Raw genomic sequence first — 26,155 nt, 5'->3', positions numbered from 1 at the left:
GAATTTCTGGTTTTCTCTCCAGTAAGGTAGTCCTTTCTGATATTTTTGGTCTGGTAGGTTACCCTGCCCATGAACTCCCCTGAAGCAGTTACTGTCTCTCTAAATTGCATATATTTAGCATCTGACAATGATGGTTGTTACCTTAGAAAACTATTCAAATTAGCTCATATTAAATTAAGCCAAACCTTTTAAAAACATGTTTTGGTCTCTTTTTACATCGCTTGGTTTAAATAAATCTTTGATTAAAAGTACATGAATGTATCATTGACCAGTATCTGGAATCAGATAAAAGTAAAGCTGTAATAAGAGGCCTTAGATAACTAACACATGGGCTTTAATGATTCTGAACAAAATAAAAGGAATTTGTAAAGGAGAAGCTGATTACCATCAGTAGGCTCAAACACTATTTTACTGTAAAGCTGTAAAAAGGGAATTATTGAAAATAGGACTCTCTTGGTAGATGGATTTGGCACGTTCCTAGAAACAGATCTTAGTTTGTGATAAGAAGCTCATTCCCAGGTGTGAAAGGAAAGCTCATGGTTTTAACTTGGTGACTTTACAGTAGCAGAACTTAATAGTTTGTCAGCTATTTTGTTAATGCTGTAGTCCTTTGATGTTAGATCCTCTGCCGCATCATGTGCTTCATAACATAAAAAAGCATTGTTTCAAAAGAGGTATTTCATACAGGCTGATTTCATGCAGGCTTATTGTGAAGGAGACCTCCTCAAATCTGATTTAGCAGGTTATAAGTGGTCCTAGTAGCAGGAACGTGGTGCAGTATCTGGAGCTGGCCTTGCTGCACGCTGCCAGCTCGGATCCGGTGAGGTTTATTGGTTCAGGCTCTGTGCCATGCTAGAGCAGTTAAATGGCTCCTGGAACCGTTCTGACCTGGCAGCTCTACTGCAGTGTTCGTGCCGGGTTTATTCGGAGCTAACAAACCAGGCAAGACCTGACCTGGCCCAGCACTGCAGCCCTTTGATGTCTCTGTGTCCGGGCATGGTTGCTCTGCAGCCTGGAGAAGATGTCTGTAAAGAATGGAGACATGTCTGTAACTAACACTGCAGAAATGTGGACATTAACTTTCTCTGTGGACAGAGAATATCTTCTGTTGCCTTCAATGGCTTTGAGTATTTTCTACAGCTTGCAATATAAATGACCTTTCGGAGACTGAAGGATTACACTGTGACTAAATTCTAGGCTTAAGAGAAGAGGTGAGATTGCATAGCTCAGGTTCAGAGTACGGGAACATCTCTGTCTGGATGCTGTCAGTCTTAGAAGTAAGAATACTAAGTCCTGGCACTTGCGTGCCCCATGCTGCGTTATCTGCTGAGCCATCTGGTTGGCACGGCTTTTAACTTGCCTCGCTCCCCTCCACTTCCAGACCTGTGTGCTGTGATTGAGTTAGTGCTTATTTACACATACGCAGGTGCCTGGTTTGCTGGGCTCTGGATTTGGCCGTCTCTTCAGACAAAACCAGTGTGCGAAGGTGTGTTTGAAGAGAAATTGGTGCAGCTCTGCCCTTATGAGAAGGGGGAGAATATTTAAGTGGTAGATACAAACCAATCTGTAAGCTCACCAGTTACATTTAGCTCCTATTCTCTGTGAAGAGGAAACTACAGTTGGTAACATCGTTGTAGCAATGATGGTGAGAGAACCAAGCAAAAATCAGGGTGTATTAACTCCCCCCTCCTCCATTTTATAGGATCCAAATTTGTGATGGCCTCACTGCTGCTCCAGTTCCTCCGTATGGGCCTTCCTCTCACACGCTGCCTGAGGGCTCTCTTTAGCTACACCAACCTAATCATACATATTCTGTCTTCTACATGTTTTCTAATTTTTCACCGCTTCCTCTACCTGATGCTTTCTCATTTTTCTGAGACTGGATGAATACAGACTTGTAGGATGGAAATGATCCTGAGTTTTATTAAATATTCTGCCTTGTGCTTTTCTTCTTTTGATTAGCATTCCCATGAGACATGTGGAAACATTAAAAATATCACTTATTTAGATTTTTGTAGTAGTTGTATGTTCTTGGAGCTGTGAAGTCACTAATAAAAAAGCAGTGCTCTTCTAGTATTTTTAAAGATTTGTTGTGTTTTGACTGCATTTTGAGGTCTGTTGCATATACTTCCGAAGTCAGCGCTATGGAAATAATACATTTACTTCAGGCAGCTTTGCTATTCTTCTTGCTACAAAATCAGAATGTTGCTGCTTTCTGAAGTGAATTAGTGCTGCAGTCTCCTATTTTTGATTACTTATCCCAGGTCATCTTACAAAACCCTGGCCAAATACCTGCTCTCTGCCTTGTGCTATCCCATTTATCAAGGTAGGCCTCGCATACTTGAAAAGTCAATTAAGAAACAAAGAAAAGCTGCAGGAATAGCATTGTGTGTGGTAATTCATGGTTAAAGGGCACGCGATGACAGGCGTGTGTGTTGAAGTTTAGATCAGTCATTGTCTGTAAAATCTATTTCCATGTCTCAGCATTATGAAAATAAATTCCTTCAGTGAACTGAATTGATTTGTTGCCATTTTCTAGATTATGCTGCTTGCAGAAAATATGGTAGTCCTACATCCCGCGATGAATTTGACTGCTTAGTCAAATCGGCTGATAAGGGAAAAAAAGGCAAATAAGAAAGGAAACCAAAAAAAGAAACGAGAGGAGCTGTGTTTATAACAGTGAACCAAAGGAACGTTATGGATGAAGGGTTGAAAACTAGAATTAACATGAAAAGCTAAAATTAATTGGGACAAAGTAGTTTTGCATTTGGAAATCTAAATTTAAATGGAATCTAAATCTTAATGAAAGCTTGAATTTTGCAGCAGATTTATCTCTGTACTGCTTACATCTTTGATGTTGGTAAAATAAAATGTGAACCTCAGAAGCTGACTCAGCTTTATGTGCAGGTAACTTAAAAGAACTATACTATTTAGGTTGCGTTCCAGAGGAAGGCAGATGTGAGTTTTGTATGTGTTCAACCACTTGGGTGGCTTAGTGGTTTTGAGTCCCCGAAGGCCAAAATAATTGCACAGTGTGCTAGCAGAGGAACTGGCCCTGCAAGCTGAACAAGCAGCAGCAGTTGGTAGCTGGGTTGGGGTTGGTGTAAGTGGGTCAGGCAGGTGTGCGTTTAACTCGGTGTGTTGTAACTGTTGTGGTGTAATGGATGTTGATGTGTATGGATTATAGAAATTACAGAACAAAGTTCTCAAGCGTAGTGAGTAAGCCTTTTATAGATCTTGCAGTACGGAATTCTGGAGCGTGGCTTTTTAAAATAGTAATTCTTTGAAGCTGTGTGGACTGACCTGTGAGCCACCATTTCAGTTCTGGCCACAGCACGTCAAGGCATTAGACCAGTACTCCTTAAACTTTCACCGTGTTAGGCTGATAAAGCTTTTAGAGTTTGTTTGTTTTTTTTTTTTAACAAAATTCAAAGTAAAATATTTCTATGTATCTTCAATTACTGAGTGACTCTAGAAACCTTGATCTCTAGCAAATGTTTCCAGGTAACCTTTTAGGGTTTTTTCATATAGAAGCTGTGTAATTATCAGAGAGTAAATCTATGGTGCTGTGCAGATGAAAAGCACCTTTTTAGAAAGAGGCATAGCTCTGTCTCTGAGAGAACCGCCAGGATACTGTTCTCCAGTCACTGTCACCCTTGCACCGTTGCTGTCGTGTCTCTGCAGTGGAATGGGCAGCAGTAGATACGGAAATGGGCTGGCGTTGAAGGGGCCTCTGGGGTGATGCCTGTTTCCTGCATCACCCAAGTGTTATGACGAGGCAGGTACTGGAGAGGGACCCGGCAACTTGAAGTGTCGGGGTGATGCTGTGAGTTAAGATAGGATGTTATGATACTCATGGTCAAGATCATGTTGTTGTTACTATTATTATTGGTGTTATTGAGAGGCCCGGGAGAGATCTATCCACAGTTTGATCAGCAGCGCAGTTCGTAAGCTGCTTTGAGCTTATGTGTGGATAACCTTTTGACTTCATAAAGTTCTAAATGTTGATTTCTATGAAATTTCATTTAGCCACAGATATTTTTCGTGTTTTAAGTGTACTAAGTGAAGTTAGATAATTTTTTTTAAAAACATACATCATTTAGCTAAATGGAGCTGTAGGTAAGGTGGTGCCTTGTTGGCAGGGAGCACAGTTTTCATTACTTTAATTGTGTGATTTGTCAGGATTTTCAGCTTTTTTATAAATGCTGTAGTGTTATATGACAGAATTAAAAGGATTTAGAATAAAAGGAGTTTAAGAAAAAGACTTTGCAACAGGATTTCAATACTTTTTGTATTTGAGGGATTTAGCTGGCTGTTTTTCATTTCAATCATCCTGCTGTATTTTGTTAAACACTGTGTGGAGCAGGTGTGTACAGCGTCAGTGTATCGCACATGCAAATAAACACAATTTTACAAATAAAAATTAATCCGCCATAACTTGGAAGATTAAATCCCACCACAGAGCTAGAAAGGGTTGCTGACTCCATTAAGCATTGCAGAGAACAACACATGTCGCTTTTTGCAATCTCATGAATGGGGCCGCTATTAACCTGATTTAGTGCCCTGCCGAGTCCTCAAAATAATGACTCTTTTCTACAGTATTAGTATTTACATTCTGAAAGTATATGTTTGAATAGAAAATGGATTTTTTTTAAAAATGAGAGCCTCAGTCGTTACAGACTGAAATCAGAAGTTTAAGCACCTATTGTAAAATTTTTGCAAATCTGTATTGTGGGTATTAAAAACTGGTATTCCTTTGATTTTATGCAGTTGTTTCCGTGCAGTGTGCACCACCTTTCTTCCCCTTGCTTCCCTTTCCTTGTCATTAAAATCAGAACAAGACCATAAAGAAATAGAAGAATTCACGTCTCTAATACATCCTGGTTAAAAAAAAAAAAGTGAAAAGGAAGTATAGTTAAATACTTCAGGTAAAATCCTGGCTCCACTTAAATCACTGTCAGAACTCCTGGTAGTCAGCATTTCACCCTCAGTACTGAGGCTGGCTAAGTGAACACAAACAAATGGAGTTCATCTATTACTTGTACTGAAGAAAACAAATTGGTTGCCAGATTCTTAAGAAGACTGGACGATCCATTTATCAATTTACAGGTCAGTACATACTGTACAGGTATGACTCATAAAAGCCCTTGAAATAATAGGAATAAAAGGAAAATACATTTGGCTCTTTTAGGTTACTTGTAAAGCTATTGTTGATGGTGAAATTATTGATGTGACCCATTTGGCTTTATAAATACCCAAATGTGTAGGAGGGAAGAGTTACCCCTGTACAGATGAGAGTACTGAACAGTTTTTGTTAGAAATTAATTGCATTAACCTGAGTTATTAATAATTAACAGTCTGTTATGTGAAAATGTATATTGTTAATTGTTGTGCCTTTCTGAATAATTGATTTAGCGCAGTCCACCAGTATTTGTGAATTAAAATTTGAACAGACTATATCCCTAATATTCTTTATAGATCAAAGGGTTTGGTGTTTAATGGAGGAAAAAAAAAATTTCCATTATTCACCATACACATGTATACCTGTAGATAGATAGATAATTAGAAAGGCAAAGGTTGAAAGAAAAAGGAGGAAATTTAGTAGTGGTGACATTGGTTATTCTATTATATAAGCTGGGTGGAAACATACCCTGGAATTTGGTAATTCCTTCACACATAGAAGGGAGATTTTTGACTCAGTTTTATTTCTGTTTATGTAGCAATAAGCAAAGTTTTCAAAACTTTAAAAATCCCTTTTCAAGAAGTGTGGCCTATTTAACAATTGGATGGCTCTGGAGTGAAGGTGTGGCTGCAGTTTGGGAAGACGAAAGGCTGGTTGTGATTGCCTGGCTCTGGTGCCAGCACGCACGGATCCCAGGGAAGGCAGAACTGTCTTAGCAGCTGAATCGGAGCAGAGGACGAGTCCGTCCCGCACTCGGCTGCCGGGGCTGTGCTGGCGTTACATGGGGAAGCTACCCTTAAAAGTAGACTGGGTACGGGGTTAGGGTTGTGTTTGCACTGTGAGTTAACAGCAGGCGTATGGAAGCTGCTGGAGGTTGCTTTCTTTAAGGCTTAAGTCGCTTGGTGGTAGAACTTGTTGGAGACAGTTTTGAATTTAATCTTGTATTTTCTTAGGCATGGGGCACAGGCTGTAAGCACGGCCGTGCTCTGGGCAAGCACGAGCAGCCCAGCTCGAAACCCCCTAAAGAGAGTGGCTGCTCCTATGCTGAGCTCTTACGGGTAACGCTCTTACTCCTACACCTCACACCACTGTAGAATAAACTGAAATCCATGCAGGGTTGGCGACTACCTAATTACAGCCAACTTTCATAAAACAGTGAAAAGTGAGCAGAATCCTTAAGCCCAACTGAAATGAATAGAAAACAATTACAAAATCCCAGCTAGATTTTGCTGCTGGTTTTGTTAGCCATTGCTGTCTCGTTCAAGAACAGTTCTTCCAGTGTTCGTGACTCGCCCTGTTACGTGTATTTCTATCACTAATCTTGTACAGCCTGTGAGCTTTGTATTCCATTTTCAATATGCTTCCAGTGGGCTGGGCCCCCACAACATGCATACCTGTACTTTGAAAAGTAACACAAACAGGCTTTGTGTTTGTTGTGATTGGCTTTTTCTTACGTGCTTTCCTTCTTTTTAGGTGCTCAAAAATGTGATAATTTTTCAGAGAAGCGGCCTCTTCTTGGTGTGTGCAAAAGCATCGGATCATCTGGGTAAGAGTGGCTTTTGGTTTTTTGTTGGTTTTTTTTGTGACTAAAGTCTTGTCTGTAGATTGTAAAATCACCTAAAAAACCCCACAGCATACAACGTTGTTAAAGCTCTATTTCTTTTTTGCTAATGGGATAACACTGTGAGGTGCTTTTGGTTTTTTTTCAGTGTGTTGACATACATTTGCCTATGACTTAAGCTTTTTAGAAGGAATAAAAAATAGAGATTTTGATATAAAATAGATGAGTTATTTTGAGTTTTATTTTGTTGTCAGTGTAATCATAATTTTATGATTAGACTTTTCTGATACTAATCCTGGTCAGAATTATTATTGAAAAGTGTTTAAAGCAGTATCTGTGTTTTAAAGTCATTAAAAGATGCTTTCAGCAGTCACATAGGAGATGAATTACAAGCACCAGGCAATTTCGTTGTTACAGCAGCTCACTGTTTGTTAGCAAAATCCACGTTAAATCTGCTTCAATGGATTAGAAAAATAAGTCAACAGTCTTGTGGTCTCTGGACAGTATCGTTGTCCCACTCTGGGTATAAAACAGGGCCTTAAGATACTTGTACGTCTGTTTGATACGTTGATGCAATGATGCAAAGGGTTTATATCTGTACCTAGAAGAAAATACTTGCTTTTCAAGGGTAATCCTCTACACAGCCATTCAAAGGCTGAACAGCTGAAGTAAATCTTCTTAGAGTAGTTAAACTAATTCTGTGCCACACCCTTTTCAATTAAGAATTTAATCACTGGGTGTGGAGGAAGACTGCCAATTCTCTGTAAAATTCCTCTGTATGTATTAAACCATGTTAAACTGGAATATTAGTATTGCCTGTCTCAGATGTTTAAAACAAAACCTGGGTAAGGTGGGGACGGGAAATGTTTTTCTATTGGTGTGTTCACAACTTGCAGAACTGTTTGTATGGCTTTTCTCCTTCGTGTATTTACATACGTAAAGCGTATGTTGGGAAAAACTCCATTATACCTGTGCTTTTGCAGCTGAGATATGAGAAATGAATGAACTATAAGGATCGTTATTTTCACGGTGGTGGTGTGTTCCTCAATTAATGGGAAATGCTTCAAAGATAATTGGTAGTTTCTGCTTTTCTACAGGAGAAAAAGCTCATATGTTTTCAAAATGTTTGCGTGGGTTTGTGTTACTACTTATGGTGATGGTAAACCTCCACCTTATGAGGGTGGTAAAGCTTCAACAGAAAATTCTGAAACACTCTTCTGCGCTCTCTGTTATTTTTGAGAGCCCTTGCAAATTACCAATTTAGTCAGTAACTTTCAGATTGAGTTGGTAGTTTGTCCTCCACTGGAGTCACACTCCCTTTAAACTGGCTCATGTGACACACTTGTTTGCACCTCTGCGGTCATTTGATTACTTTTCTATATCAATCTTTATGCATAAAGAAGAATTTGTGTAGAACATGCTGACAGCTGTGTTACAAATGGCCTCTGACCCTGAATCACGGTTTTAGTTCTGTTCTTAACTTGAGGTTTTGTGCTTAACATCATTTCCTGATTATCTTAATGGATGTGGACAGATAAAGCACCTTGTTTAATCATTTATCTGAAGAAAATACTGCATTCGTTCTAGAGCATTTATTCCAAAGCACTTGATTCTCACTGCAGTCATCTCCTCACCTACTTTGGAGATGGTGCTGGCTACGGCATGACGTACTGCAGCTGTCAGCATGCTGCTGAAAGCGTGCAGGGAATAGGAGGCCTGCTCTCTTGACTGAAATGGCAGGTAAAATAATCAGTGGAATGACATGGCACTGACACTAAAATATTTCCCACTGAACAGAGAGGTAAACAAGGTATCTAGAGGACTGAAGAATTTTCTGCTATCCAAAGCAGATCCAGAAGTGAAATCCAAGTCTTCCAACGCGCAATCCGTTATGCCGGTACATTAAACCACCTTGTCTGCCTTTAATGTAAACGGAGAGAGATTGGGCAGGTTATGCCAATAGGGACAGAGTCCTTATCTCTGCAAGATGTAGTGTTCAAAGAAAACAATCCCACCAGCACAGCTGCCCTGCCCTTACCCCATCCTTACTGGGACACCTGGGTGTCACTTTTTTAGAGGAGAAACATGACCTCCTGAAGCGCTTCTGCGACTTCTAACAGTCCTCTGGCTTTGTCCTGCTCACTTTTTTGCCCAGATTATTGTCTAAAATCTGTCAGAATCATTTACCAAGGAGAATGATTCTGGGAGGAAATTAAAAAAAAAAAAAAGATCAATGACTTCAGCCTTGATGGTCATTTGAAATTTCCCCGTCAGTTCTTCAAAATTTCTGACTTGTGGTTGCTCTGCTCAAATTTGCAGCTACTGTTACTCTCTTCCTGGAACATCTCTGGTGATTCTGACATTTCCAAATAAGTTTTTGTTGTTATCTGTTAGTAATAAATAAGGGTTAGGGTTAACATTTTGGAAGATTCGGTTGCTGAACCATGATTTATTGTCAAAGAGTATTTTTGGACCCTGCTGTAACTGGAGACAATACTCTAATCAAAGTTCTTGCCCCTGGCAATCATTTACATAAAATCCGTTTTCAGTAGCTCTTCTAGAAAGTGCTTTGAAATTCTTAAATTTTTTGGATAGAAGGTGAAGAATAAATGCATTTTATACCTGACTTAGGATAAAACTTCATAGATTCTTGACTCTTCGTTACAGTTTAAGAGTTACTGTGAATTACCACATGCTATTTTTGACCGTAAGTAAGCACATGGTTAAAGAGCTCTTAATTCTGTGCGTACACAGTTGTGTGACAGATGAGTGGCTGTACTTAGGAATGTGTAGTTTTGTGATTTTATGGACTGATGTTCATATATTCAAATACATGAAAATCTTGAGAAATTTGAGTAGAGCAGTTACGAAAATGAGCAGGTATGAGCAAGTTTTAAGTGTTAAAGATACAAAACTACTGAAGTAAAACAAATCAATAGAATATAGTTTTTATCTAGATCCACTGCCCTGTCATTTACTAGTATTTTATCCTTTAGGGCTCTATCAGTGAGATATCGACATGTTCAAGGTAGCTGGGATTTCCTGGTTCTGCCCACTAGTCTGCATTAGTGGTTACCATCGGAAATTCTGCTCTTGTCCTTTAGCTGTAAAGTAAATACACGGTGTTGAGGGAAATACCATAAAAAGATATTCTTTCCAATGTCGAATGTTTGTCAATCTGGAATTCAAAGAATTTTCAAGTGGTCATGAATTAATAACTTAAGAAATATAACTTACTAAATAACTTCAGTATTTTTTGCTATCCCTCTAATGTACCACATACTTTAATGGAAAGAAATTAATGAATAATTTTGTCTGTGATAATATGCTAGGACTTCTTTTCTTCCTTGTGGAACAAAGATGGCTATCAAGGTTTGCCTAAAACCAGTGTTTAGAGTCATGTCATTCCTGACATTTTTTTCGCTTGCTTTACACAGTGGAAGATCCCTTTGGTAATTTAAATACGATAGTTTACTGTGGAGATCCACTAATGTTTTACTGAATTACAGATTTTTGACGGGTCTAAAAATACATTGTTAGTTTTTAGAATGTCTCCCACAGCTTTAACAACATATGGACTTAGAAATCCACTTTTGAGTAACCTGGTGTGTGGGTGGCATCTCTTTTCTAATGTGGTCATTGATATAATACGTGCTGATAAAACTTATATTGCTTTGAATATCAATATTAAGGCCTTAACATTAAATTTAATATTTTCAAATTTTAAATCTAAAATTCTTTGACGGTCATGGTTGAGAACTTGCTTTAAAAAAATTCATTTTAGTGTATTTAAAATGTTAAACTTTGCACTTTAAGTTTTGGCACCTGCTTTATGTAAAAATTCTGTAGAGAGACATTTGGCACTGATCTCAGTCCTTGTATTCCCCACGAGGACTATTTCACCAAGGGAGATGAAATCTGTGTTTTGTAAACCTTTGCCTTGTAACTGAGTTTCTGACTTGCTTTTGGTACACGCATTTTTGTACTTGAAAGGTCAAATTTTCCATCTAGTAAAATGACTGAAATGTCTAGCATGGGGGTTGGACTAGATGGTCTTTAAGGGTCCCCTTCCAACCTGAACCATTCTGTGTTTCACTATAAAATCTTTCCAAAACAATAGTTTTTGCAGCCCCCAAAAAGGATGCAGTCTTGACACATAAATGGGAAACAGATTGTGGGTTTTGGCTGATACTACTGTGCTGGTTTAGATGTTGGTTCAGTCAACTTCAGTCTTAGATTACAAGATTTGCAAATTAAAGGAAAACCAAAAAGGAAAGAACATCTGCGTAAGTTGTGTTTTTGCGGGGTTTTGTAGAGGCATGCTTGCTTTGTTCTTGGTGATAAGATAAACAAAGCTCTGCACACACACTCAAAACGAATTGGTGGAGTTTGGTACACGTTAATGAATTTTCTACATGGTGAAACATCAAGATTAGTAATCTGCAGAGTGAACAGAGAATTCCCCTCTCTTAAAAAAAAATAGTGGTGGCCGCAAAACTGCATGGCAGAGCCAGTCACCGTGTGCTGTTGGGAGCTGCTCAGTTTAAAGATAACCAGATAAGACCAATTACTTTAAATGGAAGTATATTGCTATTTCCCCATCTGGGTTGTTGAAACCACGGTTTGGAACACACTGGATCTGTAGACGTCCAAAATACATTAGACGTGCTTTTTGTTCTGCTCAGATGTAAATGTGCTGATACCTTGAAGTAAATGCTTCATTTTGCTAATGGAAAAATGGACCAGTGTAATTTTGGTTATTTTAGATTAAGAAAGAAATTGTGGTTTCGAGAATGGTTGCAAGTCTGCCCTTTGGTAGACAGTATAGGTAACAAGCAAGCTCACAAAATAGAGGTGACCGTGCCAGGAGGGGAAAAAAATAAGTGGGTGTAGGTGCAGAAGGGAGAAGGGTGCAGAGAGGGCAGTGATGAGTAATTGTAGTGTCTTACATATGAAATCACCTCTCCCAAGTACAGAACATTTTAAATACTTTAAACCCTAGAATCTATCTTTCCTCAAACGTTAAGTGCTCTGGTGACTCAAGTGTTTACCCCATCATGCTCATTATGAGTTACCAAACTTTGTTTCTACTCCAGAGATTTCTGTCTTTCGCTTTCCTTTTTGTTTTCCTACTCGTCTATTGTACATAGGGGGTAAAATTCTTGTAATGAAATGTGCAACTGTCTAGCGAAGGATTGTATCAGTGCAGCTGTGGGCTTAGAGCAGGGTAGGCTTTAGACCATGGTTCTGTGATTTAACTTAATTCCTACTAACCTTGTCAGCATGTGCTGCTGCCTTTGTGCTGCTGCTTTCTGCACCCCTGGGCTGTGTCGCTTCAGCTGGCTGTAGAACCATACAGTAAAGGAGATGACAGAAATAATCCAAGTAAAAAATAATGCTCCAATTTTAGGTTTTAGCGATAGCAATCGCCTGGTTTAGGAATTGCAAGGTGTGGCTGAGAACATAGTCAGCTCTAGGATGAAGATGGAAATGAGCACAGAGGGAGGAATTTCTTAGGTTAGCTGTGCTGCTGAACAGGTTAGCCATGAGCTGTGGTCTCACTCGCTTGCTGTAATGCTTTTATTCTGTTGCTCATCCCTCTTTTAATAGAGCAAAACAAAGAAGGTAGAAATCCTGTACGTGATTTGTCCCAACCGCCGCGTTTCTGGATAGCAATATTTCATCTTCTGTTACTGAATCATTCACCATGTAATGGGGGGGAGGGAATCTTGCAAATATCCTTGAAACTCAACCCAGATCTCTAAACCATTCTTCCAAAATGTATTTGACGCTTTGGTGCACTTGTCCTTTGTCCAAACAGTCAAATATAGATGTGTAAAAGATCAGGAGTTATACAGGCATGTATTGACAGTCAGGTAATGGTACGAGTACAGCAAATTGAAAGATCAGCTATGGATGATTAAAAAAATAAGAGTTTGAGGCCAGTAGACTTTCCAACCTTCTACATTATGGAGAGTGGAGGTTCTTAATCAGGAACCTGTGCAGCCCCCCCACAGCATGTGCCAGGTTCTTAAAAAGACACATTAATTTAATGATGTCAAGTGATGGAAAACTTTGGATGACTTGAAGAATTGGATGGAGGGCATTTAAGGACATGAGAAGCAAAAGGTAATATTCTTTAATCATGGGAGGAGAAAGGAAATGAGGGCAAGTGAAAGGAGGAGGAGTAGCTGGAGTGAACAAAATGTCTAGCTTTGGCTAGGCAGTGTTTTTTTCCCTCTGCTAATCAGTTTACAAGGCAAATCAGCTGGCAGCAGATTTTCAGGAAATGTCCTTTGGTAAGGTGGCTACTGGAGATGAAAACCTACTAAGCTAACACTGGTTTAACTAAGGAGTGTGCTTATGGGAGTGTTCAGGTCTAGGTAGAAAGCAGCCTTACATGAGTAAAAACACAAACAAATAAAGCGTTAATATTTTCAGACACCAGTATTTTAAAATTGCATGGCCCCGTTCCTTAGCTGGCGAAGTAACTAGTTAATGTTAAAACCCAGAGTCCATTCGAAGTGTCTGTGGCTTTTTATGTTTAAAATTAGCTAGCTGTGAAATGATTCGTCAGAGACAAACAGCTAAGTTTTTTGGAAGGATCACCCAAGAGAAGGAAATTAGCTGTGATGAATGAAGTTTTTGTTCAAAGTTCTCACACTGCTCAGAGTTACAGTCCCTGGAATATTTTTTACTGGAATGCTGGTGCAAATGCAGTGGCTGTGCTCTGGACTCACCCAGCTATGCAAGAGACTGAATCATGCAGTGAGTGCATAAAGGGTGTATCTGCTCAAGATAAAACACAGTGTGGTGTGTGTTTGGTTTTGTGTTTTGTTTTTTTTTTTTTTTTAAATCACGTGTAAAAATGGTTTGGACACGTGGTTATGATTTTCGGTTGTATTGGACACCATGAATTAGAATTCATTAAGTTCGTTAAGTATTTGTGGTATTTTCTAGAAAACTGTAAAACTTAATTGTATTTTTTTCTCTCTAGCCTTATGTTTTGAAGATTGTCAAGGAGTTGTAAGTTCAGATTTCTAGAGAGCAAACTTAATTTAATTGGGTTTGTTCTAAAAAGTATGGTAGAACCTTTTAAGTTGAGTAGAGCTCACTCATCCCTGTTATCTTTGAGTGATTGAGTCCAAAGGCTTTTGCGCTGTAGAGAAACTGTAAAGCATCATTAACAGCCAAGTGTGCTGTCCTATCAACTGCCTCGCACAGATCTCCTTCCGTTCTAGCAGATGAAAAGCATTATCCTCTCTGGTTATTGCAGGAAAAATCAGTTTAGTCTTAACAGGTTGTGTGGCTGCTTTTAAGACCCTGAGAGATGCAACCCCTGGATAAAGTAGTTTAAATTCCTTTTAGCGGTGTTTGATTTGATTATTATGTGATGTGCTAAACATAGCAACGTTCTTCATCTTAAAAAGAGCTCTTCAGGTCCCCAAATATTTTCTTGTAAATGATTTCTATAATTATATTAATGTACTTTGAGTATTTTTGCTATGTCCAAGTTTACTGGTAATGCTGTGGATTTTCTCACCGATTAAAACGGTGGGAGATGCAGCTTTACTGGAATAGGGTAGTGTTTCTGTTTGTAAATACCGAGGGTAGGGAAGATCTGGTGTTCTCCTTGAATAGACCAAATGTTTGTCTGAATGAACTGTAGGAAGAAATAACCTTTGATCTATAATAAACTGTTAATCTTGGATCAAAACTGGAAGGAAGAAAATGAGTATTTGGGGTCAAACTTCGACCAGCTGGTGAGAACTAGGGGTAGTTTTGACCTTCTAAAGCTTTGATTTATTAAGCTGTAAAAAGATAAACCCTTTCTAAGCGATCCTTGGGATAGCGCGGAGGTTTGGGAGAGCAGATTTCCGAGCTGAGGTACAGTTTCATTTTACTGCTGTTCCAACCCCCTGCGCGTGTAATGATACGGGGAGGAGATGGAGGGAAGGAAGTAGCCGTTTGCTAAATGCATGGCCAGCTAAAACCAGCTGGAGCGCATAGCTTCCCCCAGTAACTTGTCAAAAGAAGCACTGCAGGGAAAAGATAATGCACAGCACCATTACAGGCAAAGCTGCTGGGTCCAGGGCCACTTTAAATTCCACTTTAAATTATTAAATACTGTAAACGCTATAAAGTTAATTAGAAGAGGAACAAACTCTACAAAGATAAATGTGTTTTCAATATGATTCTCAGGGAGGGTACAGTAGAAACCAGTGAATGAGAGGAAATTTATTTCTGGCAGCACTCTAGACATGGAACTGTGGTTGAACTTTTTACCCTAATTACGTCCCCACTAATGCCTGCAGCGGTCTGGAATCAAAGTGGCCCTTCAGGCCCTGGAAAGTCTCTGATGTGGCGAGCGTTTGTTGTGTGATGAGGGTTACTTAAGAAAAAACGGAATATTGTGACAGGATTTTTCAAAATTTCTCAGTTACCACCCACCTCACTTGTTGCCTACAAAAATAGAGTAATTGTTTGCATCTGTGTGTTTTTGTCTGTCTTAGAAATAACTGTTATAAATCAACGTGACAGAGACCCAGAGAACAGTTGAGGATTATATTTTCTTTTCTTACATGTTTTAGGGTTATTTCTGTGTTATATTCTGTAAGAAGGATTTAAAGTACATTGCAAAGAGCTAGCAATTTCAGGATGACTGAAGTTGTTCTTTTTTTTTCTTAAGGATACTGACACCATCAGATGCCAATGCTATCTAATATGGATTTTCCTAAATAACGGCAGTTACTTCATGCTCGTAGTTTGAGCAGCTAATTGCAGACTGCTTTAACTTGCAGCCCTTGTATCTGTATTGCTACACAGTTGCTGCCCCTTGCATAATCCACAACAACTTCGACGGTATTTGAACTTTGCATCTCTTACTGAATGCCGTTTTCTCTCCGACAGTGGTCTCACTGGAGTCCTTCTTGTCCCTTTTCTTTTCTTTCTTTCCTTCAATAATTAACATACAGAGAAAATATCGAGGGAATTTGTTAGGCTCAAGAATTCATGTATGGATTAGATTCTTTTAAATCTCTTGAGGCATAGAAAAAGAAAATTACTACAAACTAAAAGTGGAATCTGTTTAAAGAAATCTGGTGCAATTATTCTTTCCAGTTCTGGTCTGTTTTTTGAAGTGGAATGAATATATTTTGGTAGCTTTAAAATTTTAAATTTACAAATTTAAATGTACAAAAGTGGTGCAGTAAAGGAGGTGGCTGTACCGGTGGTTTCACTGGCTATAACATAAGCTAATGCTTTTTTTTTTGATGTTAAGCAGTTCCTGTGGGAATTAAGGTGGCCTTAAGGCCAGTTTAAAGAAAAGCAGGGTGTTCATTTTGCTGTTCACGGGACTCCTTGTTCAGAGTAATGATTTTCAGGTCCTATTTTGGAGGTTCAAACCAGCTTTCAGCGAGTTTAGTTGCAGTGAAAATCCTGCACGGTGGTAGAACATGGTCTGCTATGGCAAGTCATAAAGTAAATGAAGTAGGATGTAAGAGCATATAATTAATGGGCACTCGTGAAAATTCTGGGCTGTCTGATGTGACCAGAACCTCAGAGAGGCTTTGTTGTTCACAGCGCTTTTCAAGTGCTTTAGCTGTAAGATCTAAGCTTCCCTCTGGTCAACTTCAGTCAGATGCACTATAAAACCCTCTAATTCTTTCTTGGAAATGGGATTGTTTCAAAGCTTCTCTAATATTGTAATTTGAGCCATATACTAGATATAAAGAATTCAGGTTTAGTAGACTCCGAAGCAACTGAAAGATGTCTTCTAATGACTGCTGTCAGGCAGTTTGAGGCAGAAGCTGCTTAATAGGGAGGTGATGAAGTGTTGCACAATCCCATTAGCTTCTGCCTATGTTGTTGATGACACCAATGGTAAATATATTTTATATAAAACAGGTTAGTACAGGGTTTTGTGTTTAGTGTTGAATCCAAAAAGTGGTTTTGCAGTGGGGTTGGGATGGCGGGGCAGGCGGGCGTGGAGCTGCTTGCTTAATTTGGCCTTTGGTGGTGGTGATTACATGTGAGATGAGAAGATGCCGATAGGCCTGTCAGAGCCATGAATCATAAGGTAAAGCACAGAAGAGAAAAAATAAACCTGAAATCTAAAGAAACTTATTGCAAGAATCAACAGGAGAAAATATTTGGATCTTCATAATGCTTTTGCCATGTTAACAGTTGCAGGTAAAGACACCTCTTAAATACTGATTATTAAGTGTTCGGTCACACACAAGCTGGGACCTTGACCGTACACAGATTGCAGAGGAACAGGGCACTCTCAGTAGCTAAGCAAAGATTTGGTCCGTATTTTTGAAGCTTTGTAGTAAGTTTCACAAGAGGGAGTTCTGTTGACTCATTGTTTTTAGCTTTTTGTAGAATTCTTTGTTAAATGTAGCAAATGATGCCTCAAACAGGCAATTAGTGTACATATACCGCAGGAATCAGCTACCATCTACTGCATCAACTGTGCTATCTGCTATGCCGTTGATCAGAAAGTACTGTCAATAAAAAATGCCTCAGAATAAAGAAGTTTTGGTATTGAGTTGGAGTTTTATACGTATTGGCAGTTTATAAAATCTAGAGCTAGCTGTGGCTCTCAGGCTGTAAGTGGCTCCACAAAATGCTCTGGGTTCTGCAGGCGCTTGGTGAAATTTAGCTGGAGCTGAGAGATATTTCAGCATCAATTTGCTCTCATTGTAGCACTCCCAGAAATCTGATATTTTTCTGTTCATCTGTGACATGTGGCTGGCTTTTGATATGCAAAAAGTTTCTACGTTTATTTTGGTCCGTCTGATACGATCTTGAAGAATGGTGTGGCAGTTATTACAATAGGAGTTACATGCATTTATTTCAGTGGTGAATTCTGCTTCATTTGGCAGAAAGGAGGAGGACAAGACTGCTCTTAAATTTATTTCATTCTTTATTTTTGGAAGAAGCACATCTACCAGACTTTAGGCTTAACCAGCTGATCATAGAAAGGTTCACCTTTGATAGAGGTATGACAAATGCAGTTTTATTCCACTCAGAAGTTAGTCTTTGCTCGTGCTCGCCAAGACTTGCAGAAAATTTTCCAGTTAAGCGTATGTTCACAGAGTGGTCAAGGACAGGCACAGCTTTTGTATAACAGGACCGTTTGGTTACATACAAGAACAAAATCTAGTCCCGAATATATGGGGGGAAAATGATTCTGCTCTGAAAAGTGGAGCTCCAGATGTACTTTTCCTCGGTGATAGCTATGGTCAAGTAAGCCTAGTAGATAAACAAATCTCTGGAGATGCCGCTAATCTTCCTGTATTAACTAACTCGGAATGTGATGGGACAGCTATGTTTTGTAACATGTGGTACGTCTCAGTGAAGTGGAAAGTGTGTCACACTCGAGTCTCTCTGCAGACCCTTGCCACAGCTGAAAAGCCAGCTTGTGCTATATTTTACACTTCAGCGGCAGGCCTGCCACATGCCACCGAGTGGAGCAGTGTCGTACAACATGCTGCAGTACATCAAGGTAGGTTGTAGGCTGTTGTGTGGCTTTATTTAGCGTCATGCATTTTGAAATAAAAAAATCTGGAACATTTTTCTGAGTCATATTATAGGTAGAAAACACAGTAGTAGAGAATGTCATGTACTGCTGGTAGTGCAGAATGTGGGAACAGGCATCTGGTGCCAAAACTGCAGAGTAATTTGGAGGTCACTAAGCGTTTTAATATTTTTAAGGAAAAGAGAAGGAGGATCCTTGTCTCTTTGAACAGATGGTACTGTTCTCATATCCATAATGATAATACCAATATGGGGATAAAACTAGTCTTAAGTGTTCCTCTTTTTGTTGATGTATGACACAGTCTTTGACACCTCAACTATAGATAGGACACAAAGGAGCTATTGATGTAACTGAACAAAAGTGGATGTAATAGTTGTCAAAAGTACTCAGAACCAAAAAAGTCCATGACCTCCATCAGCCCAAAACATCTGTTTCAGGATTGTCAAGAAAATTTGTATTTTCAGATTCTTCCCCCCTACAGCTCCAAGAGTGGAAACAGCTTTTCATTCTGAATTCAGTCAGGGCTTTTGCATGTCCTGTGAGCTGTGGCATGTGATTGAGGATAACCTCGCTGTATCAGTGATGGTGTCTGAACGTTCACCACAGTTGCAGATGATGGCAGTGTGCAGAGCTGGTGAGGAAATGTTGATCCACGTTGCTCTTTAGTGGTTGGCTTTTTACTACATCAAAATTAACATTTCTATCTTCTTTTACTCAACATAGAACTGTCGGCTCTCAATAACTGCATCCTTGCCCACGCCCTGCATGACAGGCGTTTTGCTGCATCGTTTCTGCTGACAGAGCTGCAGTAAACTTTGGGAACTCGGAGAAGTTTTGTCAGAGGCTGCAGCCCGTTTGTGTCGGTATCCCGCTAATCCTGAGTTCAGCACTGTGTGATGCTGTACAAACCGTATAGTGGAAACAGCCTGTGTTCACCTGTAGTTAAGTGTGAGGCTACATAGAAAGGGATGGCAGGAATCCATCTATCTGCTTTTTAGGTTTTTTGTACAAGGAAAAGCCATTGTAAAATTATGGGAGTAGGTATCCTGAAGATGCCCGGACACAAAGTTCAGAGTGATGGCTGCTCAATCAGATAACTGTGTGCCACCTATAAACACTTGAGGTACTTTTTTTAGTATGTTTTGATGAGGGAGTTAATGCCCTTTGTCTACACGAACAGGTCTTAAACACAGTTATACCTGTTTTATTCTTTCAATTTTAAGTGAAATGTTAGGAACAATTAATTAATCTTTTTGCTAGTTTGGTGTTTCAAATGAATGTGCGAAGCATGTTTATAGAGTGTGGATCTTCCTATAGCTGTCTGTCTGTTCTTAATGTTATTGTCTTCATTTCTTTGGAGGGGGGAAAAAACCCAGCCCAACTCAACCCCCCCGCTTTAAATAGCTTCTAGGCGGATACCGGTTTATATTAAAGCTTTGTTCCCGTTTCTCTCTTCTCACGTTCATTGGAGTAGCATAACTGAGTATAGCTGTTGAACAGAACAGTTGATAATCTGGTATATGCTTTTGATTTTGTTATAGAAGCTTATTTCTTTGGTGGTAATTTTTATATATTCTGGTCTCTTTAAAGAAACAGATGCAGTCTGTGCTAGTAGAGTGGTGTGCAGGTTTTTTCTTACAGAAAGCTGTATTAATTTCCAGATGAATTTGCCTATAATAGATTTAATTTTTTTTCTTATTCTTGTATGTGGTCATTTCGTCCTTATCAACAAGATGGAACATTCTTAAATATTTTTAAAGGAAAACTTTCTCTATATTACTTGTAACTAAGGGGTTTTTTGGACACCTTTTAAACAGAAATAGCAACATCTGGAACTATACAGTTCAACCTAAGTGCAGATTTTGCCTGTAGTGCTTTGAGCATTTGAAATGTGTTGGAAATCTCAGATCCGAACTTTAAAAATGAGCTGGCAACCGTTTTTCACAGATAAGAGACTTCTGCATGGTCTGCTAAAGTTAGGATGTCCTGTCTGGTGATGCGTCAGTATTAAATACGGTGTTCCAACATCTTGCTGCATTATTAATGCAGCACAGTCTCCTTTCTTTCTTCCCCTACTGCCTGCCTTCTTCCTCTAGTGCTTTCTGGATAATAAACCTTTTGAATGAGGACTTTTCTTGCCGTTTGTTTTTGTGCAGCGTCTCGTAGTGCGGCTGTGATAAATGCTGTTTGTGGTGCATGTGTGTCCTCTGTCCATTATGTGCCATTGTCACGGTAAGTGGATGCACTTGATCTCCTGGAGGGGGCTGCTGGCCCTGCCACTTAGAAGCAGCACTTGACAATTGATTCATGGGATGGCAATTAGAACAGCTTCACAGGAGTCTGTGTATCTAACACTCTTGACAGCAAATATCAGCTGGGGAACCGATAAATAAGGATAAAGCAGCTGGGAAAAGAAGCTGGCTTGGAAGCCAACAGAAAGTAGGGGTCTGATGGAAGAAACTGAGGCTTGTAATCTTTTGTGATAGAACAGAGACTGAGATACGTGTAGACAGAGAACAACTTATTTTTTTCTCCTCAAAATGAGTGAATTCCAGATAATTAAGTTAATTCATTACCTTAGCTAGTCATACTGTGCGTATAGAAGTAAACAGCAAAGCAGTCCCCTGGCATGAAACTGGCTTTTTATTAAAAGTTCTTAAATCTCTTCTAAAGATAAGTTGTTGCAAATGTTTTGCTAAAGGGCAGTATCTTTTACCATAGCTCTTTAATTAACTTGATTAAAAGTTAATTGATTATAAAAATAGATGTGATTGTCCTTGAAAAAGACAGTGTACAGGACTGGGTGGAACATTTTAAAAACACAAACGGTAGCATATACGTGAGGGTAGACATGGAGAATAAGGCAAAGAATTTACTTGCTTTGCAATAAGCTTATTTTAATGTGCTATTACCATTAAGCGTTAGAAAGCCTGTAATTGTGCAGCAAGGTAATTTATTTAGTTACGAGGTTTGCCTTTTAATGAAGTTTAGCTTCTTTAACAATCATTTTTGCTAAAGACCAAGCGGACAGAACTTTGGCTGAAATAGGTATGACACAATATGGTTTCTTAACACATTTACCATCTCTAACTTAGAATTATTTTATACCTAGGCAGCTAATTATGATAAGATAAATCTGCCTGTAAGCAGGAAAGGTTTATACAGTACCCACCTTGCAGTAAAAAATAGTTATTTTACCTGAGGGTAGAGATTTATGTCACTGTGGAGTCAGGAAAACAAGATTCCTGCGGTGTTTAGGACCTTCAGGACCAGAGACCACTGTCAAGCCTCAGATTCTCTCACAGCCCACGACCCGAATTGTGCTCAGAGACAGAAGCCAGCCCTTCCCGAGCCAGTCCTGAGCGGTTTTAACAGTCTACACTGTGAAGAAATGCCTTGCTTAGGAAATTACAGAAACAAAATGCTGTGAACCTCGAAGTCCAAAAAGTAGAAGGGGAGATGATTAATGCAGTTTTAATTATCGGCTTTGGTAAGGTGTGGGGATCAACGCTTTAGGTACAGTTCTGTTATTTTTCCAGAATCTTCACTGAATTTGTGAGTACTGGTACCTCTACTCCCAGTTCTTTGCATCTTTGTGCTGCCTACCCGATGTAGTGTCGAACAGGAGCTGACGCGTAGTTCGATGCTGTTAGTTCACCTTTTATCTACCGCCTTGGTTCAAAACCCGAGTGGTTTAGTCGCACACGGTACACGCAGGTGGCTCTGCTGCTTTTGTCGAGTGGTTGTTTTGGCATTATCACACAAGTCCCATCTCTTTTTTTTCTTTCTGCACAGGACAAACAATGTGGTTTTCTTTTGGTATGTCTTTTTTGCTGTTGAGGCTGAGATTTGCAGTTTACCTGTAATAAAAGGGGTTTTGCAGAGTTTCTGACTTTCTGAAAAAAATTCTTGTTATATCCCTGTGAGACTCTGAAATGGTGAGGTAAGAGGATAAGATGGAACTTTTTTTACTAGACTGATAGAGTTGATTAAAATATTTGAGGAGGATACAAGAGTGAAGTTTGTATCTCTTGGTATTTAACAAATATTTTAGTGCTGTGTCAAATAATTTCCTCTTGTATTTAAAGGATTAGATTTAGCAACATGTGTCTAAGCACGGTACAGGTTTTTCTTATTTAGAAGTAAGTGCTTCCATGCTTTTTGCCATTTGTGGTACTTAAAATGTCTCTGCTGCTTTGTGTTTCACGGCTACACACACATTTTTGGGAAGTGTCACTTTCTGAAATCTTACTCTGCTTTTCCTGATTTGGAATGAAACTGTTGAGTACCATGAATAAAAGTAAGAAAATTACTTACAGAGTCGAGTTATCAAGCTTATATCGTGAAAAGTTGGGATGCAGAGAGAGCCCAGGGAGTTTTAGGGGACTAGATGGTGAAAGTCTTAATGAAAGCTCTTTTTGCAGTGGCGTTTAAGGAATAAATAATGCAATCCTTGAATTTGTGTTTTTATTTTCAAAAGTTTTCTTTCTGGTGCACATCTTTCACAAGGAATGAGAGAATACTGCAATACTGAAGAGAGCTCTGAGGAGGACTGCAAATAGGTGGTAGGGGCTGCAAAAAACCCCTTACAACTTAAGGCTTTTAAGTCTTTTTCGCTTTATGGCAGATCAGTTAGTGACCGGATTGATTTGGGTGGTTAGTGACTTATGCAAAAGATAACTGAGTGCAGTGGTGGTGTTGACAGACATAAAAGCTGAAAAGCAGAATATGTGCAAATTCTGTCTTGCAGTAAGGAGTAATTTCATAAACATAAATGATCTAAGTGTTGGAACAACTTACCATAAACATAGAGAACTCATTGTTGCTCAAAGTCTTTTAAGACAAGGTTAGGTTGCTTGCTAAAAAATAATTTCTTTGAGCTTCTGGGATGTTTTGTGCGTGGCCTGGAAAGAGAAAATGATCCTCCTCATATTGAAATCTGTTAATCTGAGTAAACCTTCTTCAGGGGCCTTGAGGAGAACAGAATTGCTTTTGTGGTCTCAGCTTGCTAATAATGTTACTACAAAGGTCATAATCAAATCTGATGCTTCAACTTTCCACTGTAGAGGTTCAGGAAGGATTTTTTTCCAATATGCAATTAATTAGCTCTCTACTGCTTACTCTGGTTTTATTTTGCTTTTCTTCCCATTCTGTGAAGCATCAGTGAGTGGCCGCAGCTAGAAGAGGTTGCTGGATAATATTAACCACTGCACTGCTATTTAGAAACCTGTGTCACCATCAGGGTCCACCTCATTCCTAGATGGGAACAGCTTTTCCTTCACCAGTAACTTACTGGTAGATCTAACGCTTTATAGCATAATAACTTTTAAAAGGCTTTCCAGGGCAGCTTGCTGTATAGATCATTTGGGCATACCCTGACCAGCCAGTTTCTTGCACTTGCTGTCACTTCCCTCTCTCGGAGTTTCGCTCTGTGACATACTGTTCAGTGCCAGGGCTGAACTGCTTCTAAAGCATTTGAGCTACGTGTAAGAATAGATATCAAGGTGAAGCTTAGTGGCCTGCTTTAGGCAGAAAGTCTGGGTGATGTCAGGTCCCCTCTGCCTTGACAATGAAATAAGCTGTCTTTTGTAAGGTAAGTTTTGAAGTTATGTTCCATTTCAAGTACCTGACAACTTAATACTTAGAGAATCATCTAATCTCTTGAAATTGTTTTCAGATGCCAAGGTTGTAATAGCTGGGCCTAGCAAGAGATTATTGTACTAATAGTTCTTTTGAGTGTGATCTAAGTTTTAATATTTTTACTTCTTAAAGGCACCAGAAGTAATTAAAAATAAGGCTGTTTTCTATGTTGGGTCTGCTGGGTTTGAAAAAAGGATTGTTGCGAATAAAGCATCCCACGAGAATGATGAACCAGTTCCAGTACTAGTGCGGCCATAGACCGAAAAGTAAGTCTGTGAACACACACTGCAGTAACGGACGTATGCTAACGATATTTTTTGGAAACAGTGAAAGGTTAAGGTTTAGAATACTGAATTGTACTTCAGAATAGGCTGTGTGATGGAAGAAATCTTTTTTTTTTTTTCTGATCTTGAAACTCTAAAAGAAAGGGATTGTTACTCCAGAAACCTGCTGTAGTATGTGTAATACTTGTCCTGAGAAAATTCTGAAAGAAGCTTCATTGTATGAGTGCAGAACAAGGCAGCTGCAATATGTAATTCTTCGAGTAATTAGAGGAAGACGAAGCTCACTGTGACGCAGTTCCACCAGGTGAGAGGGCCCTGCAGTGCACCGCAGAGCAGGACCTCAGCTGGGAGCGATCCACACCGAGCGGCTGGGAATGAGCTGTTGCTTGTGCTCCATCGCGTGAGGTTACAGAAAGACTTTGGGAAGGGACTGCGTGGCGACTGTCTGCAGGCAGCGATGTGGTCCTACTAAGGATGTCAGGGGATAACAACTGTCTCAGCAGAAGCTCAAGTGAATGAATCTTTAGAACAGTTTTTTGTGACAAGCTGTGGTAGGCTGTTTCTGTTACTGATGTCACGTAGAGTCCCTGCAATGCCATGTTCTCCAGAAGCAATAGTGGTTTTCTGTGTTTGCGAGATCAGTCCCTCTAATCTCTTCATGTGAGCTCACTGACTGATACAATTTCACCTCTTCCTAAAGTTTTCATTCATTCTGTCATTTTAAAACATTAGCACATTGGCTGTTGATGGTAATTAATTGACTGTTTTCCAAAAGAACTTTGTATAAAGGACTAGAGGTGATAGAAAAGACTTCTACTCTAACAGTATCTTGGGTAACTGTACACTTCTCCCTAACAAAGGTTGAATCTCTTAAAGCAGCAATTTTATTGTATCTAAAATCCATTATAATGCCGTAACTTCTGTCATTGTTCCCAAGTGGCGTGACCATGTATCTCATCAAGCCAACGCTGTCAACATGTAGATCAAGAGATGCATCTCTTGATCTTTTTCTGAAGATTCTAGCCCTATCTGTCAAGAAGATGCTGTAAAATGCACAGCAATGCGCTCTGTGGGCCATACAGCTTCCATCCTGAGCTGATTTCTTTAAACACCACAATTAACTGGAAAATGCCTCAGGTCAAGAGCGCCTTAGAAAGACCTGGGATCTGCTTTGTCAGCAAAAGCTCTGTTTCAATTTTACGCCTCTCGAACCTTTGTTTTCTCCTTTGTGGACTCAGAGACTATTCTGTTATTGATGTCCATTCCTTCTCTGAGAGGGATGTTGTTCATCACGTGGCAGACTGGGGAGAGCCGGTAGGGAGGAAAGTGAACACTTGTGAGCAGGCAGAGTAAAATCTTTCTAGGCACAGAAAAATTTGGCCTCATGTTGGTTCCATCAGTCTTCTCCTTTTTCATATAAAAAGTGTGTGTGTTTTGTGCAGTGTATTTGTCTCTGTATGCAAACATTTTACGCAGAGCTCTTATAAACTGCGTGACTCGTAGCCAGCAAATCTGTGAAGAGGTGGTAGTTATGTCGTGATGCATAAGCACAGATGTAGTTGAGCGCCAGCTGTACGAGGCATTTGTTATTTTTCTTCTATCCCTGTGCTGCAACAGTTGAATAGAAGACACAAGAACCTGAGCGTATTTGTATATTTATTAATGCCAGCATTTTGAAGTCATTGGCACATTTCTGTCCGTTACCTTTGAAGAAGTTGTTGCTGTCTGTGCATTAAGCAGCTATTGTAACCATCAGGATGCCAGACTTCATGTTATTACCAGACCACAAACTCCAGTGTTTTCACATTCCTGTCTTAGTCATTGCTGGGACGCTGAAATATAACTGGAGCTCTTCTCATTAACGAGATGTACAGGAACCTTCAGTTCATCAGAAGAAAAGCTGCTCGGCTGGATATCTCCTTCCTTTCCCCCCCCCCCCCCCCCCC

General features: G+C 39.5%; 1 protein-coding gene across 1 annotated transcript in view; it reads left to right on the top strand.

The window, feature by feature from the left end:
* Nucleotides 1–26,155, top strand: part of BCAS3 (breast carcinoma amplified sequence 3) — a 110,507-nt gene that overhangs the window by 15,919 nt on the left and 68,433 nt on the right. The window contains exon 6 of the mRNA XM_010137607.1: nucleotides 6,656–6,728. Coding sequence (XP_010135909.1) covers nucleotides 6,656–6,728 — 73 coding nt within the window. The remainder of the gene's footprint in view (nucleotides 1–6,655; nucleotides 6,729–26,155) is intronic.

Source organism: Buceros rhinoceros, unplaced genomic scaffold, assembly GCF_000710305.1.
Source record: "Buceros rhinoceros silvestris isolate BGI_N320 unplaced genomic scaffold, ASM71030v1 scaffold15266, whole genome shotgun sequence".
Classification (NCBI taxonomy): domain Eukaryota; kingdom Metazoa; phylum Chordata; class Aves; order Bucerotiformes; family Bucerotidae; genus Buceros; species Buceros rhinoceros.
Note: the sequence above shows the minus strand (reverse complement) of the source record. Positions and strands in the feature narration are given on the sequence as shown.